Source organism: Poecilia formosa, unplaced genomic scaffold (genome assembly GCF_000485575.1).
Source record: "Poecilia formosa unplaced genomic scaffold, Poecilia_formosa-5.1.2 Scaffold354, whole genome shotgun sequence".
Lineage (NCBI taxonomy): Eukaryota > Metazoa > Chordata > Actinopteri > Cyprinodontiformes > Poeciliidae > Poecilia > Poecilia formosa.
In genome coordinates, this window is record NW_006800293.1 from 165,207 (window position 1) to 184,149 (window position 18,943).

The window sequence follows — 18,943 nt, forward strand, 5'->3', positions numbered from 1 at the left end:
AAAGACCCTGACACCTTGGCCCCGCTTTGGCCCTTGGTGGCCACCGGCTTACATGATGTTCTCCGGTCGCCCTGGTATGCCGAGGTGCGCATGCCCACTAAGAGGACGCAGCGGCTCCATGTGTGTTGAGGCGCATTATTTGGCAACAGACGCGGCAGCGGGGAGGGCCGAAAAAAAGAGGATATCCCCTGGATTTCAAAAAAACAACGATTTATCGAGGTTAACTGCAGATTAAACATTCCCTCTTCGACCATCGGCGAAGAACGGGCGACAAAGCTTCAAAGTAAGTTGACTTATGCGGAGCTTAAGTTTTTTTAGTGAGTGGATCGAGGGGAGCCTTTTATTCGGACTCGACGAGAGGAGCCAGGTTTTCCTCCACCTATCTGTGACGATAAAGAAGCTGATGGGCTGTTGAAAAGTAACACTTCTCCGCAGAGCCAAAGGTTGAGCGCTGGGGAGAGAGAGGGGGGGCTCGCTCAGCCGAAATTTAGCTTTATTTTAACCTTCCTCAGGCTCGCCGGTGTGTAAATGTGACAGCCGGAGTTGGTTCCGTGCGTTAGAAGTCGCTAGATGAGGTGAGGATTACAACGTTACACTGCCGGCGGCTCGTCGGCGGCAAGCTCACTCCGTGGGCCCGGTGGGTGAAATTTATGAGTTCCGAGTGGAAGATTTTACCTCGGGAGGAGGCAAACAGGTAAACAGTCCCAGCTAGAGTCGAGCAATCCCACTTTCAGGGCTTTACGGTGAAAGTTTGTGCCTCCTTTCGAGCTGTCCCGCATCGGGGTGCAGCCAGGTCAGCGATTCGGGCTCGGTTCTGGTGGTTCGGGTCACAGTGTCGAACAGAAGCTGGGATGAAGGACTTTTACTAGTTGGAGTCAAAGTGTCTGTCAGCTGATGCTGCTCGGACATTGACCGTGTTTTATCCGAAGCTAAAGGGTCTTCGTGTTTTTGTTTGTGCGACCTAGCTAACGTTAGCTCGCTAACTAATAACACCTCCTCCGAGGCGGTGTCAGTAATAAAAAGCCGGCTAGTTGCACATGTACTGTGGGCTGGGTTTAGTTTTTAAAGGGCTGACTGTGGTGTTGGACGGTGTGGAGGCTGCTGAAACGGTAATGGTGGACGCGGCTGCCCGCTTTTAAGCCCCGTGGCACCACCGTTGGTTCTGCTATCTGATAGCTAATCTTCCTACTTCTCTCTGTGACAACCGTAGTCTTCCTCCTCTTAAAGCTGAACACACACACACTCACACTCGCTCAGTGACACACGACGCACACACTCCCACTCTGCTTCTTCCTCTCAGCCAGACAGCCACACACACACACACACACACACACACACACACACGCGCGCGCATTTCTCCACACGAGTTTCCAGCGCTTCAGGACAAAGCTGTATCTCAGGGTTTTCTTTGCCATCGGACCGGTTTATGTAAAGATGTTCATCCCTAGCTCATGATGACGCGCTAAGGTGGATTTATAACATTTAATAATTGATGATTGAATATGACTGAAGCCGGCGGGAACCACGTTCAGCATCCAGCAACACGCCATGAAGACTCTGGTGTCTGCTGCTTTTATATGAAGTTATAACAACTTTTTTTATTTGCATTCATGGTAAAAACCTAAATAATATCCTTAATTTACAAAGTTATATCATGTTACAGCTGTTTGTGGTAGTATTTTGCCATTTTTATTGTATTTCATTTGGATTTAACGTAAGAGACAAACACAAAGGACTGCTTAAATGTGGTTTAGGGAGAATCTGGAAAGTGTATTGATGTAGTGAGTTAACACTATGTGGACTCACCGTTCTCTTCTGTTATAGCTGTGGGTCTTGTGGGTGTATTGCCACCATCTTTGCACATCTATAAACTGAAACCATTTTCCCCATTCATCCTCGCAAAGTACTTCAAGCTCAACCTGATTTAATAGAGAACATCTCTAAATAGCCATTTCTAAGTCCTGCCACAGATTCAAAAGTAGTTGTAGGTCTGCCTTGCGTTTATTGACATCCATCTTCTCATCATCTTTCCATGTCTATTCCTGCTGCAAAAAAATCCCTCTGAGAGCATGGTGTTACCGCCGCCATGTTTCAATGTGGATGTTGTGCATTTGTTGTCGTATGGAGTGTTGATTTTATCCACATGTAACATTCTGCACGTAGCTCAGACAGCTACGTCTACGACCATGGTACGTTGTAAATAGGGCGTCTTATTGCTTTCTTTAAACTATGGCTTTTCTTCCATTAGTTTTTATGTTAGCTGATTCTTTCACCTGAGCTGTAGATCTCTGCAGCTTCTCCAAAGTTACCATTGGTGTTGTGGACAACCATTATTTGGTAGAATTGCAGGCGTGCCACTATTCAGTTTAAATCATGAATGACGTAGCTTTGAAATTTTACAATTGAATAGTTTTGGTTCCATTTTTTTTAAAGCAACAGCTCAAAACTTTCCATCCTGTTTCTAACTCTCTTGTGGGAAGAATTATAAAACCTAGCTATCAGTTCTGCTGAGTAATCAGTCAGACAGTGTTTAGTCTTTTTTATCAGTCATTATTGGATACTTAGTACTACAACCGGATTGCTCCAAAACACAATCAGCCTTTTTTTCCCGTCAGGATCCAGAATAAACCATCAGTTGTTTATCTGAACAAAGGCCGTGTAAAGTTTTGTTTACATGTTAACAATATGCCAGCTGTTAGAAAAGGCCTTGCTTTGACCCTGGTTCTGCTGCATTGGACTACAGCGGCTAAGTGGAAATTTGGTGCCGTGGAAGTACTGTCCACCCAGGAGTGCTGGTTTTGTCGTCGTATGGACATTAAAAATGTGAGTCATAAACTGCTCATAAGTTCTGACCTTCCCAGAAAGCACCACCATTCCAGCGATCACACATGATTCAGGTCCAGCGCTGTTGTGTAATCATCCATGCTTTCGTAAAGGGTCATCTGCTGGCCATATTTTAAGTTGCTGCACAGCACTGCTCGGGGGTCACAGGTTGGCTCTACGGTCAGCTATGGAAAGTATGTTCAATATAATTCATTGTATAGACAGAGCCGGGTCAAAAAGGTTCTCGGAAAGGAATTTTTTTTTTTTTTTTTTTTTGCAGGCACTGCAGTTTGACGAGGTGGTGTGGCTGCATACTTGCTCTCTTTTTGAAATCTTTGTGTGATCCAGTCTTTGGTTTTCACAGACTAGAGGTCCGTCTGTAAATAACATGCTGTGCACATACTGTGGGTTCGACTGAGGATCTGAGAGCGACAGTATAAACGCTCACCTCCAAGCAAGAAATGGGAGGAAATGTGCCACGATAGCGGCCAGGTGAAAGGTTGTGCATGTTGGAATGTTGAAATCTGCTGGTGAAAACTGCAACTTCATTACACAGCAGATATTAGAGAGACGATGGGTTAAACCCACCATCACCCAAAAGTGGGGACGAATAACGCGTTACGCATCGACCCGCGGCGTAGGTTGCAGTATGATTTCTAAAATGTATCTAAATATGATAATGTTCCGCATCACTGGTGTAATGAGGAGGGACGTGGCGGAGCTGATGTTTTCCACAGAGTAAGCCCTGTGTTTATGATGCTACTGTACCTTGCGCAATGAATACACATAGAAGCGAGGGCTGCAGCAGAACTGCAATCTTTTTGTCTCTTTTGTGTATCTCTGCACTCAGCCTTTTCAATGAAGTGACTGTAGAGCAAAGCAACCACCATGCAGTTTCCTTCACTGCCGTTGCATTAAAAGGAACTAACGTTAAAAAAATATATATATCGTTTTTAATCACGAGCATTAGTTAGCAATGACACTGCAGAAAAGTGTATTTTATAAAGTCTTTCAAAAAGGCTAGTGTTGAGGATATTAGGAGAAATATCTTGATTACTTTAGTGTAACTGTTTTTATTTATTTAGGAAGGGATAATCAATACAGCTCCTGGTCAAATAACATGACTTATTGATTACAGTTTTAATATTTGTTTCATGTGAATATTTTGCTTCACAGCAAAGATATTGAATAAAAAGTCACAGATTTAGTAGTAACCTTCAGTTAAAACTTGTTTAATGAGTTTGACTGAGCTACTCTTTAACTACAATTAATATCCTTATATTTAATAAGCTATCTTATCCTAATGGCCTCTTCAAAGGTCTGAAAATCACTCGGTGTCCTATTTTGAGCTAGGACTGACCGACAGATTATCCAGCAGGTCACGTCGGCATGTGCTCAGTTAACAATAGTCAACCTGATGTTGCCAGCTTAGTGAAATATTGCTATATTTAAAAAAAAAAAAAAAAAAAAATCAGCATGGGCAGGCTTTTAAAAAATTGGTGATCCGCCACAAAACAGCAATCGGTGCGCCCGTACTCCAAACACCGGGACTTTAAAACATCAGCAGTGGTGCTATTGGAAGACTGAAGCGATCCTTAGAAATAAAAAGAAAGCTTGGTATACTTTGATACCTGGCACTGGGCCATGCTTTTTGGTTAATTACATAGACTGACCAGTCGCTAAGTGGCTGTTACTTGACCTATTTGGTGAATGACTGGTAATTTTCGGATGCTACCTGACCACGTTGTATGATTTACACACCGCCCACGGTGCAGTTTACATCACACAGAGTGACACAGTCGGTAATATCACTGCCTGATCCAAGCTATAAATATTTCTGTCATTAATCTCACAATTTGTTGAAATGTTTTTTGCATAATTCTGTCCTGAAAACCGGAACAGATCAGCTCAGAGCATTATCTCTACTTAGCGTCCATATTAATAACTCGCATGCTAATTGTCGTTGCACATTAAAACTACCTCTGTCCAGTTGCAGTAAGAGAAACTGCAGCCCAACTTTCATCTAAACAAGCCCTGCTTTGTGCTGGATGGGTGACACTGGCCTCTGTGTGCAAACTGGGTTAGTTTACTCAACAGGTCGCAACACTTAAAGCGCAGAATTTTCAGTTTGCTTTTATTTTAAAAAATTTGGGGTGTTAAAAAAACCAAAGTCGGCAAGCCAGACATGGGGGGAAAACTGGAGAATGGCGGTGTGCTTCTATTCTTGACGATAACTGTGATGACTACGATTTGCAGAAACTGCAACAGCAGCTATGCAGATGTTGTCCACATGTTTGTTTGAAGCTACCATTCATGTGTCTCTTTATCCTCCCAAGAAGGAGGTTAGCAAAGTGGCAAAGAGGTTTTACCTTGTCAAAGTTTTTCTTGTAGGTTTGGAGACTTTTAACTTTATGAAGCTGAAAATATATAGACAGCTACATTCTTATTGGATGTCTGGTAGCAAATGATTATCTTTATCATATTGAATGAACTCAATATGTTGTGTAAAATGGTTACCTTTCAAATAGCTGGCTACATATTATAAACATCCTTTGACCTTTAAACACCTCACCAATTCAAGTTTTGCCAAACTTGAATAAAAAGTATTTCTATCAGGATCAACTTTTGAAGTTTCCATCCTAGACGGACCAAACTGAAAATTGTACAACTACAGTCCATGATAATTCTTTGGTGCATTTCTAGCCCTTTCCGATTGCGTTATTGCCGATATTGATTATTTCCATGGCATTTGTGATTCAATATTTTGAATCACAATATTTTGTGCGTTTCTCATTCTAAACAGGTTAGCAGCACACGTCTGAGTGTTCTGCGCTAAAATATGTTCTTGCAGAGAAAAGTTATTTTTGGACGCATGGTAAAACCTTTTCAGCAATTTTTAATCCAGGTGTTGCATGCATCTTACTTATCTATGCGTTGTAAAAGCTGTGTGTTCTGCTTGGGAGAGAAACGGAGTTCACAAGGTGTTTCTTTATCCCCTATCGAGAAATTTGCCTCAAATGGATGTTAATAATCTGAATAATATGTGTCCTCGTTAGCGTTTCATTGTTCCTGAAAGCTGTTTGAGTATTTTCATCTTGTTTGAATAATTGTCAGGGTAATGTATGCTAGTCAGGACAGATAACTGTGCTGCAACACTTTGAGAATTGCACTTCCTGATTTCATAGACTGCATAATCGTGAAATGGACTATTTTGTTGGGGTTCTTGGTACATTTGTTGACAAAGGCCGTTTGATCTGAACTCTGGCTACATGGTGAAGTTATATTTTGTTGGGAGTGGCTTCTAGGGGCTTTTTTTTTTCTTTTTAGGGCGCCTGTGAGGTCAGTTTCTTGGGCTGGTTGGGGTCTGCGTGTGTGTGTGAGTGTGTGGACGCGCGCGTGCATGCGTGTGAGGTTCAAGGAATTATGTGTAAACTGCCACGGAGATGAAATGTGAGACCTGTCAGCCATTCACGTCCCCCATTACAAAGATAGGTCTGGTGTCCGTGTAAGGTTGAGGCGGTTGTACTGGCATGTCCTGTGTCCAAACTTCTTCTAGCAACGTCATCCCCCCTGCCACAGACCCCCCCCCATCTACCCCAAACCTCTTAATATATCAGAATCATAGCAGCAAATTAGCGCACACACACACTTTATAAAGACTCTGTGTAGAAGCTCCACTCTCACTCCAGCAACTGAAGGGTTAACAAAAGCCTCAGCCTCTCTCCGTCATACACACTCATACACACACACACACACACACACTAGACAACCGGTTTAAACCGGTTCCCAGGAAAAGTGCTTTGTGTGTCCCACTGAATCCTGGGAAGGGTCATGTCATGTGTGTCTCAGTGATGTCAGAGTATTAAAAAAAACTTCATCAGCTCTAGGTTATCAGATGGTTGCTTTGCACACTGGGCTGTGGCACAGTGTGTATGTCCTGTATAGGTATGCTTTGAATACGCCAACTGGACTGGATGCTCACCACTGTAACAACTTGGAGCGGAGAAAGGGGAGGGGGCAGAAGGTCTGGGAAGCCAGGTTGTCGGGGTTGGTTGTACTCATTTGTTACCCCACTCTCAGAAGAAACAATAGTTTCCTGTAGAATCACTCCAGGCATGCCTCGACAGATATGAAGGGCTGGGTCCTTTTTATGTGATTTGAATCATAACTGTGCAGCTTTTTGCATCTTGGGATCATCATCAGTGACTGCTGAGATGTGTTTGAGTCTCACCTGCTGGTCCTGTTCGACATCTAGTGACCTTTGAGCGGACCCTTTCTTATTGCGTCATGTGATGCTGGACAACACGTGTTTACCTTTTACACATCTGTTAATAGCTAAAGTCGATCCAAGGTATCTGCAAATGAAGAATCGCATAGTGGTTCTGCATTAGACATGAGTATTTATTATTTGGTTCAAGTTGATTTTTAAAAATCGAAATATCATGATAAAATGTATTTCAGAAAGTCAAACTCGTGTATTTGTTTGATCGGGTCGCAGTGGCAGCAGGTTCAGGAGGGAACCCCGGACGTCCCTCTCCACAGACACGTCCTCCAGCTCATTTGGGGGGATTCTCAAGGCGTTCTCTGGCCAGATAGAGTTTTCGCTAGGATTAAAAAATAAACTGTGGTGGTGGGTTGTCCAGGGGGGTGACACAATGCCTTCACACCCACGAGCAACGCAGCGCACAATATCCAGCTTCACGGTCAGACAGACAAATAGCCGGCGGTGTTGGTTTTTTCAAAGTAAAGTACGTTTTAAAGTTTCATGATATTTAAATTCAGTTCAAACTCTGATTATTGTTATTACGAGTACTCAAATGTAGTCTGCATATAAGAAACTCCGGCTCAATTTGATTACATTTTTCCTGAATACCTGTATTACCACTGATGACAGATTTATTGTCCGTTCACCCAGTATCAGTGGATTCAGTTTATGTTTTGATTTTCTGGTTATGCTGTAAGGTTTGACTTATTTGTAGGTACATTGTAGGAAAATATGTGTTGGCACTTTTAAACATCTTGTTGGAATGCATTCATGAAGTGTCAACAAACTATACAAGGAAAATATGAGGGAAGAAGAAAGGAATGAGTCAGAGGTTCAAACCCAGTTTCTGACTACATTTATCCGGATGCACCATTGACGTGATACTTTATAAGGTTTTTTTTTTTGTCTTCATCTGGCCACTTGCGTGTGTATCAAAGCGATCCAAACCTTAATGTCCAAGTGAAATGGTTGTTATAATGACTTGCAAGTTTACCAATGGAAAAACTGTCTTTTAAGACATGCTTCTTCTGAATTACGCTGCTTAGGCCTGTCATGATGAGCAATAAATCTATTAATCGCATGATACATTAAAATGAGGGCGATAATTTCCAGTTGCATGCTTGCTTGTTTTCGTCTCTCTCTTTCTACCAAAGACAAAGAGTGAATTGAGTTATTCCTCCCCTTGTTTCCTCGGAGTACGTTTCTCATCATACAAGGAGCGAAGTCGCTCCTTCCCCATTCATTGTCTGTTGCCTTCCTTCAGCTAAGCGACCAGTGGAATTTGTACATGCGAAATGTTGATGTAGACGTGCGCACACGGGTTAGCGACGCAACACAAAGTTGAAAAGTGTAAAACGTTTGTTGCACACGGTTCGCGATAGTGACGACATCGACATGACGCGCACTGTCTGTGGACGATTGAGATTTCATAGTCAGTTCTTCCAATTGCCCACAGTTTTCATGACAAATTCATTCATTTCCCACAATCCAAAGCCAATACTAGCAAGTTTGGGCTAGTTGAGTGCCTATCCCATTTCTTCACCATCAGATCAGCTACACTGGCCTGCCAGTGTAGCACTGAGAGTGCCAGTCTGTCCGATGCAGGTTCTTGTGACTGGTCACAATGACTTTTAACCTCATCTGCTTGGTGTGACATACAACACAGTTGTTTCCCACAAAGCACCGATAGATTTGGTGGATATTTTGCTTCGAGTCCGCCTTGAGCAGGCGCAAACCTACGCGGAGTGAAGTACGCCCGAGTGCGTGGGAGCAGGGCACTCCATAAATCTGCCTTTATTGGGAGAGTGGCACCAATAAAGAAAGGCATTGTGGAAAGGTAGACGTTAGAAGTCCTGTTTAAAGAGACTGCAGATGTAAATTAGCTTATCCTATAATCTCTTGCATCGCTTCACATGTTGGCATTTATGTTGAAGCTGTACAGTGTCCCTTTTTTTAGATAAAGTTTATTATTACTATTATAGAGCCATGTAGGGGACAAAAATGTGCTTTGGTCAAAAGACAAAAAGTTTTAAATGTTTAACTTCTGCAAAAAGTGCATGAGTACTGACTTGGTTGGGGCAATGGAAAAAGGTGGACTCCACACTTTTCAGATTTTTTTTTTCTTTCTTGTTTCTAAATGTTCATTTTCACAACTATGCTCTGTTTTGTGATAAGTGGGTCTAAAATTTAATATGGTTGTTGCATGAAAAAAAGTGTAAGTGGTCTTCAGCTTACTGTGGGGGAAAGCCAGATTTGAGCTGGGAACACGGTGATGGAAGGCATCGTTACGACCAGAGTAGCAGGCATCATGTATTGACTGATGTGGTCCGCCGTCTGCCTGCTTCTCTCTTATTTCCGACATGACAGGAGGGATTCAGAGCAGTCTGTGTCGGGGTCAATGTGTGACACTGCGTGCCATGTACTGGAGCACTGCTGCGAGGGTGCTCTGTAATGCTCGTCTGTGTGACAGAGAGAGAGAGAGCTGCCTTTTGTCTTTGGTTCAACTCCTGGTGGCGTTTTAGCATCCGATGGGGTAGAATCTGCAGTACGGGGGACAGCTCCTTGTAATGGATCTGTTGATCATCTGACCCAGAGAAAAAGGTCTGAGATGCACAAGCTACAAAAAAAAAACTTTTAAATTAGGAGTATTTTTTTTTTTTTACTGAAATTGTGCTTAAGTAGTCCATCATTTAGTTTAGTCGATGTGATGGTAATATTGTCATGTTAGCTGTCTGATGTCTCACTCCCAGGGTGTTTGTTCCAAGTCATTTTAGGAGAACGGAATAAAAAAAAAACTTGCTGCACTTTAATGATCCTCAGATGTCTTGTTTCTTTCTTTCTTCTTTTTTCTTCTTTTTTTCTGCACGTAGCGTTGAACACTTGCTAAATAGTACCATGTTTGCATCAGATTTTCTTACTTTGGTTTTTGGTTCAGTCTGAAATTTGGATAATTAGATGTTTTGGAATTACGCTGGAGTCAACATCACAGTCATGTGACCGGGCTGCTAATCCAACTTGCTTTGTCTTGGGGCCATGTCAGTGTGGCTCTGTGCCCTGCTGCAGATTCAAGGTCAGATTTGTCTCCAGCAGTTGCTTAATGGTAGGTGTGCATTCGAAACAGAGCCGGGAGAAAGAGGGAATCATATTGTGGGAGGTAATCCCTCAGTAATGGACGTCTGTGGTTTCACAATGACAGTTAAAGAGGAGGAGGTGACAGATTAGATTTCACTATTGTGAACTGAAATTGTTATATTAATGCATTTAGTACAAATACATGGATTGTGCTGATATTGGGTTTTCTTTTAGGTCTGATTTGCAGATTTTTTTTTATGTTCTTCTATTGACCAGAAGACATTAATCAGAGAGTTGCTCACATTTTAGATTTTTGGCCACAAATTGCATTTAGTTGCATCCTAAATTTGTTTTTGTTCATTAATTACTTAATCCAAAAACTTTCTTTTTTGAATTTTAATATCTTAAAGTGATTTTTTTGTTGGTGTTGTTGTTTCTGGGTAATTGCACTGGCTGTCGTACTTTTGGCTCACCCTTAAGAAATTCTGCTCTTCACTTAATTTCCTCAGGCCTCCTTCTGTATCTAGATTAGTATATAGTTATTATTTATATTGTTTTATTTGGTTACTTTATATTTCACATTTTATGTAGGTCTTAAGGTTAAATCATGAGGGTTCTAAAAATTCACACTTGACTCACATTCAAGATATTCTTTTCTTGCCATCAACCCATTATAATAATTACCTTAAAAACATTATCCACACCATGAATGTGTGTCAAAATGAGATTATGTTGCTAAGTTATTTAGCATCTTATTAGTGATCAGCTCTGTTGGCGCTATGTGTATTTTTGTAAACCCAAATGTCAGCTCTTTCCAAAAGCTTGCCAATATTTCCAATCCAGCATGTCCATAAGAAACAAAAGCTGAAGGCTCCAACTTTTGTCTTCTGGGGTAGAAAATACCTTTATATTAGCCATATGTAAAGCAGTAAAGAGAAATAGATGGACATGAAAAGAAGAAAAAATCAGAAAGTATTGAATTGAAGTGTAAAAATATTCACAAATTATTATTCCATATTTACTCTGAGTTATCCTGTGTGTAATTATGTTTTGCCTGTTCTTACTGGAACTGTCAAACTGATGTAAGGTGATTTTTCACAGATTAATTGCGTAAAATCAACCTTTTCTATAAACCTGATGCGATTTAAATGTTTGCCATTACTTTTAAGTTGAGCTCAAATTAATATTCTAAGTTTTAATTATTATATAACTCCAAGTTATTATATAACCTTGGTTTGTGTGAAAGTGGAGCAGCTCAGTTAATTTTTTTTCTTCTGCGCAGGGGATGTCTGAGGAGGCTGTCCGCCAGACTCGCAGCCAGAAGAGGGCGCTGGAGAGGGAGGCTGTCCCACAGTCTGTGGACCTCTCCAATGTCGACAATGAAAGCAAAAAACCCAAACTGGACCCTTCTGAGCCTGCGTCCGAGGCACAAACTAAACCCAAGCCTGACCTTTTACTGGCACAGGACGCTGCGAGCCGGACTAGACCCGGATCAGATCCCGAAACGGAGCCGGAGCAGAGCCGCGTGCCGTTGCCATTAGTGTTACCCCCGACTTCCCAGTCAGTGAAGGATGATCGGGATCGGACACAGAGACACCAGACGGCTGAGTCCGGCTCAGACAATCGAATTCACTGCAATGACAGAGCGAGGACGGAGCCGACTACAGACCAAAAGAGCCGGCTCCGGCCAACCGAGCCGAAGGCCGCAGGTGGGATACTTGCTGCAGGCGAGGTGAAGGCAACCATTAAAGTGGAAGTGCAGACAGAGCAGCCTGTGGACATGAGCACCACCAAAGGGTGAGACACAAAATAAAGCAATGACGCTCTCAAAGTTCTTAATTATCGACCATTTTAGATTATTTCATTACAACCAAACAGTAGAAGGCATTTCAAACCTGAAGGAAAACTTTGACAGTTTTGCAGTGTTTCGTTTAAGACCTATGCAGTTCATGCACTTCCAAATATGGTAATTTTCTATTTTTTCATGGTGAATCTATTTCTATTGCTGCTATTCACACCAGATGTCTGTAGCAAAACAAGTAAACCTCACAGAAAAATGTATAATAAAGGGCAGTGGTAGAGAGAACAAGCCTTTAGCACATAAACTGATGTTTTTTCTTTTTCAATAATTAGGAGAATCCTTTTTCTGGTAGTGCCAACTTCAAGATGTCTCCTAAATGGAGAAACTAGTCACATGAATTGTGTGTTTTCGACCCATCCTTCCAAACAAACAGTCCCATCCATACCCTCTGATCTTTAGATCTTTCCATAGATTTTCAATTGGACTCGGGTCAGGTGAGTGACTGGGGCATTTTTTTCATCTTCATATACTTAATTTTTTTTTTTTTTTTTCGAAAACCAAATGAGTTCCTTTGGTTGTATGTTTAGGACATTTTTTTTCTGAAAAATCCATGTTTTTCTCCAGATTCCTATCAAAAACATCCCTCCTTCAGCTACATGAATGTGAAAACACAATATGCTGAAACACCACGATGGTCCCCCAGTGGCCTTCTAACTTCACTGTTGATCTGGTGGTTTGTGGGTTGAAAAGAAAATCACAAAAAAAGAAGTTATTCTTTTTTTTTTTATGTGTGGATACGTGCTCTTTGGATATCCACTTTGACACAAAAGATGCTTCAGTCGCACAGCGTAACTGAACTCTACTAATGTGTGGGAGATGCTGAGTTTGATCTCTGGCATGCTTTAAACTATTTAAAGAGAGCACAGCTAGGTTTAGTCAGAAAATAGTCAATCGGAATCTGTTTCTACAAATGCCGGGGTGCTTGGAGTCGGAGAATGCAAGACGGCTGTGTGTGTGTGTTCACATGGCGATGCTGCAGACTGGTAGGTCTGAGCAGCCTCCACCTGAACAGTGCAAGCTGTGCCAGGTTTTCAGTGCTGTTATAACCCTCATAAAGCTAACCGAGATCCAGATTCCTTTACCGTTCCTCCACGGGGCTGCATCACTGGACAGATCGCATCAAGATGAACAGGCTTTTTACTTCATCTTTAGACTGTAGAGCAAAGGGTGAGTTGGATTGAACCAACTCACAGGTAAAAGAGGATTCAACTAAAATGTGTCAATTCTTTCTCTATGTTGGTTTAACAGAAGTTTAATAGGAGCAAAGTGAGAATTTTAATTTTGCCAAATTACAGAGAAAGTTTCATGTGATTGGATGATAATTTCTCAGTGTTTCATGCCGTTGTCCAATTGTTCTACAGCAGACTTTTAAATTAGCCTTTTCTTCAGGAGTGAAGTCTTGTGCAGTGAGCTTTCATAGTGGGCATTGCACCATGATGTTATCAGGGGAAAAACTGCTAATTCCAGGTCTTTCTGAAGGTCACCCCAGAAGGTCATTGGCTCTTGGAGCCTCTTGGGACATTGTTTGACTCTTCCGTTGGCAATCTTGGGAGAAGCACGTTTATGATGAAATAACATTCTTTTCACTTTTGAATTTTTGCCCTAATGGTGCTCACTGGAATTTCCAAAAGCTCAGAAATATGCCTTTTAAAACCGTTGCATCACTATTTTTCGCAACTTCAGGGTTAGGCAGGTTTTATAAGAACAGTTTGCTTTTGCCCATCATTACGTGGTGCTTGTGAGATACCTTAGTAATGAGGAACATTTTTATAGGCCATTAGTTTGCACAAAACCAATTAATATTAACCAGCATGGATGAGAAGCAGGATTCCTGACAGATTCAGACTATTCTCTTGGCTTTCTGTCTTTTTTTTTTTTGCAGCTTTTCTTCATCCCTTTAATATTTCTGCCCTATGCGTTGCTTCTTTACTCGTAGGTTATGGACTATTTTGTGTTGATTTCTTTTGTGCAAGTCATATGGCTTGTTCCCAACATGTGGTGTGAATTTCATGTCAACAGCCGTAATAGAAATACACATTTACCGAGGCAAAGCTTCGATGCGTTCAACGCTGGTTTCTCCCAGCCGTAGATCCTGATGCCGCCGAGGTTCAACTCGTGTGTCCGATCACATGAATGATCAGTCGTTTCAGCTTCAAAAGTTATTTTGTTCCCTGGAAGACTGCCAGCTACTCTGGTGCCTACTTTATATTTCTTTAAACCTCACTTTTTGAGGCTTCAATTATGTGAACTTCTAAAGCTGTATTGGGACACCTCAGTAGCCCTTACGTTGCTTCTGACTCTGTTCTGATGGGAGGCTAAGCGTGGGGGCGCATCTTTTAGTCTACCTCCATTTTCCCTCCACTCTCCACCTGAACCCTAAAAACTCCCCTCACACAAAATGAAGCCGTGTGTCACAAACTGGTTCCAGCCGGCTGTTGCCATGGTTTCCACCGTGGAAGGAACAGGGGGGGGAGTTAATGTGTCACGTGACTCTGACTTTGAGGTCATGTGACTTCTTTGGAAGAGTCGTGATTAATCCACAGGAAGTGATGATGATGGCGCTAAGCCCCTGAGGAGAGATTATTGCACACACACACACACACACACACACACACACACACACACAAGGAGGACAGCCAGTGGAGGCAGGCCTCATATTGTCAAGAAAATGTTTATGCATTGTAGGAATGTTTAATGTCTGCAATCATTGCTTGTTTTCTGGAAACATTTCCACACTGGTTTGGTTTTTGAGCAGATAAAAGCGATTAGAACCCTGCAGCGGAACCTGTTACTTTGCATTAGAGGATACAGCGGAGGGTTTGAATAAAATATGTGCAACAGTGTGGCTTAGCAGAGCGAAGGCTGATCGCCATGGGTAGATTCATACTCTCTTCTGGATCTCCATTTGCTTTTGTTTTCTTTGCATTCTTTGTGTGACGTATTTAGCCCCTGTATGGGTCACTCCCAAATGCCTTAGACGCCTGTTTTTTTTTTTTGTTGTTTTTTTTTTTAAACCCTGCTTCTGTCCCATTTCAGAAGGAAATGGGTTCTCTCTAAAACAGCCATTTCATTGTAACTTTAAGACGTTTTCTGGAGCTTTAAGGGACTACGTTGCCCCTCCTTGGCATTTAGGTGTATTTGCTTCTAGTTGGAATAGCATAGACATGATCAGACTTGTTAGATTACAGTGGAGCAGATAAACCTGTGGTCATAAAGTATAATTGCTGCAGTACAGCAGACCTCCTTGAAGGAAAATGGTGGGACGCTATTTGAATTATATTAATCCTGTAGCCTTTTTTTTTTCTTTTTTTTTTTTCAATAATAAAAATGAAAGTGGGACCTCTCGGCGTATACATGCAGGATTATAAGCTTCTCTTCGAAGTTTTTCATGACGTTCTTGGAAAAACATTTCAACGAGTTGGAGTTTGTACTCAGACGCTGCTGAAACACAACGCTGAACGTCGCTGTCCTTCCTTTGACTCGCAGTATAAAAAGGGAGAAGCGTCCCCCGTCCCCAGAAGACGACGACGTCATCATCTTGTCCGACAACGACTCCCCGAGTCCGCCGATGAATGGACTGAGCCACTTCAAGGAGCTGGACACGGACCTGCTCATGGTTGGACAAAAACACACAATGTTTACAAGATGCACACTTAGAATAATTTGCAAAGGTATTATTGAAACTCTTGGATTTTATTGAGGGGGTGGCAGAGTAAAGGGAGCTGAATCCAAGATTATTTTTAGTAAAATTAAAAAAAATGTTGAAAACCATGTATTATTTTTCTGCATGACTTTGTGTTGGCCAATCACATAAAGTCAAATACAATACACTGAAGTTTGTGGAACCATAACAACAAAATTAGAAAAATGTGTATTCACGCTTTTAAACGGCATTTTACTACGATTTTAGCTTATTTTAGGAATTAAAACAATTCCTAAAATTATTTTAATAATTGAGGCCATTATTGTGGAGACTAATTGGATTGTAAAACATGGCACGTTTTTTTTTATCAAACACTTCAGTCTTTTTTTTATATACAATAGTAGAAATACATTAAATGGTGTAAAGAAACAGATAATTCACTGACTTTTCCTAAATAAGGAACTAAACATCTTATTGTTCAAAATAATAATAATGCAACACTCCTTCAGTGAACAATTGATCATAGTAGAACATATTTACGCACTGTCTTTTGTTTCATCTTGCATTCAAAATGAGTGACTTTCTGACTTTACTGTTGTGCGCAGAAGAGCAGCCCGGCGGAAAGAGAACGGATCATCAAGCAGCTGAAAGAGGAGCTGAGACTAGAGGAGGCCAAGTTGGTGCTGCTGAAGAAACTTCGACAGAGCCAAATTCAGAGGGACACTCTGCAAAAGGTAAACGATACGTTTCGCCAACAGCCACCGTGCCTCTCACCTCGCACTTATACCTGAATAGAGGTTTAGCTGCTCTTCCGGTGACGTCTGAAGCACGGGTTCATAGTGTCTCCACTTGCGTTGGGGATGACAAAGGCGGTAGCTAAGGCTTCCTGTGAGATTGTCCGTTTGTAGTGAACCTGAACGAGGCCGAGGTCGGGTTAAACGTGCCACTGTAAGATCAGAGGAGTTGGAGGGGAGAGTCAAGATTAGTCATCCTCTGCAGGTCAGTGTGGAGCCAAACATTGAGTCACCAGAGAAGCATCTAAATATTTCATGGTCATGTATTTAGTTGATTTATGAAATAATAAAACATAGGTGTGGCACTGCCCATGTTTATGACTCCTTCCTCAAAAAGCAATAAAAATCTGATGTAGAAAACCGTTTTGAGTTGCTCAACAGTTACAAAAACTGTGTGTTGGATTTCTGCGCCACATACTTGATGAGCACTCTTTGTCTGCTTTTGTTGTTGTTGTTTTTTTTTCGTGAATTAATGTTCTCTATAATTCTTCAGCCCTCAGGTTTATCTGGTTCCTCTGCTCCTCCTCCTCTAATTCGAGGAACTATTACAAGCAATAAAGGCTCTCAGCAGGTTAATGTTCTATTTTCCTCACATGCTTCCAGGCTGGTCATTGGCGTTTAAAGGACAGTCATTGTTCATCTAACATCGGTGTTATTTATCTCTGACCAGATTTTGACAGGACGAAGTTCAGGGACCGTCATCCCACCCCCTCTGGTCAGAGGAGGACAGCAAGTGTCGTCCAAACACGGCTCCCAGATCATAATGCCGCCTCTGGTTAGAGGGGCGCAGGTAAGCCACGAGAATAACGATAATCTCACTAGTACCGTATTAATCTGTCTGTCTTTACACAGTTAGGTTTGTTGGACATATACAGTCTAAATATTCAGTCTTACTGCTCGCAATTGGGTCACAAGTGACCAATTGGAAAGTAATTATAATAATTAGAACTTATCTCTCTTTGCACCTCTGTCTCTTTGTGTATGTTCTCTTTGCTTTGGTGCTTTTTATGTCCCCTCCCTTGTCCTCCGCTTCCCTCGTCCATGACGTGACTCCGTGTCCCCCCCTCTCATTGTCCTGGTTAGCCCATCTCCGTGTCTCCACAGCAGATCCACGCTCTCCGCCAGCAGCAGCAGCAGCAGCAGCTGGCAGCAACCGGAGGTTCGGGATCGGGCCCCCCTCCTCTGCTGCTGGGCACCAGGAACTCAGCCACCACGGCCCAGGGACAAAGAGGCATGGTCCAGTCGGGCCTGATCCGGGTCGGCAACAATGCAAACGCGCTGGTTCGTATCTGTCAGGGGCTCAGATTTGTAATATAGGAAATAAAAGATCGAGATGAGTTTCTTTAAACTGAAGCAGATGTTTTAGAAATGGAAAATAAAACAGGTTTTATTTTACTTACTTGTAAAGTGTACTTGTTTTACATTTTACAATAAATCACAACCAACGGCCTACGGTCTTTAAGTAGGCCGTTGGTTGAGAACCTGTTTTTTTTCCTCACTTGTTCTATTAAACAAAATGTTATCTATTTTTGATTATGAAAGTTTTAGTCCTCTAAAAAGGCATCTTTGTAGATTAAAATATGTGGGTCAGTTTGCCCCTCCTCTCAGTTTGTATCCCCATCCTCATCAAGACATGCCATAAGTTCTCATCTTTTTCCATTTTGTGCCCATATTTAAAAATTGTATCAAGTTTAATTCTTGGAGTAGTTTTGTGCAGCAAATCTGGTGACAGATAATCATAATTGTTCTAACACATAATCTAATTCAACTGCAGGAAGTAGGACCCGGTTTCCACGGATTGTGCTTCCTATCTCCATTTAGCCCAAATACCAATCACGAAACACACCAAAGTAGCTCTAAATCACCACGGTACATTAATAGTACACTGAGGAGATTATTAAAATTAAATTTAAGTCATTGTTTGTTGAAGCGTAGGTAAGACAAAACGGGTTCGAAGAGGCCAGATCGACCAAGGTACGAAAAGACGAGGGGACGAAATGACCAGCACCCGCTGCCGTCAGCTAGTCACTGTTAGAGAATCGTCACTGTAACACCTGGTTGCACCTGCTTGATAAAATCGATTTACATCAACGTGTGGGGAGTTACAGCAGTTAACGCGTTACCATGGTTACCTTGCTATTAGAGGCAAGAACGAGAGCTAGCTAATCTTTTAAACAGACGTTTGTTCGTCAGATTATAATCGCGCTTTGAACGCTTAACGCTTCGCTATTTGTAAACATGACTCAGCTACCAATTACTGACTTTTTCCGGAGAACTGACGGGCAGAAAGTAAAGGTAAACCTGCAGGACGTGAACCAGAGGAAGCTAACGCTCCGACTCCGTTTTGACCTTGCTAACTATATCCCAGGCGCGGAAGTTAGCATCGGTTCTTAGATTTTAAACGTATGGCTTGAGTAAGGGAGCCGTTCGGACTGCAACTCCTGTTCAAAACCTTAAACACCTAAAACCATCTGAATTGGACTCAG

At 42.0% G+C, this 18,943-nt stretch overlaps 1 protein-coding gene across 9 annotated transcripts in view; it reads left to right on the forward strand.

Annotated features, from left to right (window-relative positions):
* The first annotated feature begins 93 nt into the window (after window positions 1–93).
* LOC103153539 (transcriptional repressor p66 alpha-like) overlaps window positions 94–18,943 on the forward strand; it is a 26,721-nt gene continuing 7,871 nt past the window's right edge. For 2 of the 9 annotated variants that reach the window (XM_016662026.1, XM_016662028.1), the window contains exons 1-6: window positions 11,442–11,956; window positions 15,507–15,636; window positions 16,269–16,397; window positions 16,951–17,028; window positions 17,128–17,247; window positions 17,565–17,738. In XM_016662026.1, the coding sequence (XP_016517512.1) occupies window positions 11,445–11,956; window positions 15,507–15,636; window positions 16,269–16,397; window positions 16,951–17,028; window positions 17,128–17,247; window positions 17,565–17,738 (1,143 nt within the window). In that variant the 5' untranslated portion in view covers window positions 11,442–11,444. Of the gene's footprint in view, window positions 284–417; window positions 695–9,625; window positions 9,689–11,441; window positions 11,957–15,506; window positions 15,637–16,268; window positions 16,398–16,950; window positions 17,029–17,127; window positions 17,248–17,540; window positions 17,739–18,943 lie in introns of those variants that run through there. The other 7 variants (XM_007574488.2, XM_007574489.2, XM_016662023.1 and 4 more) reach the window with 7 other exon arrangements.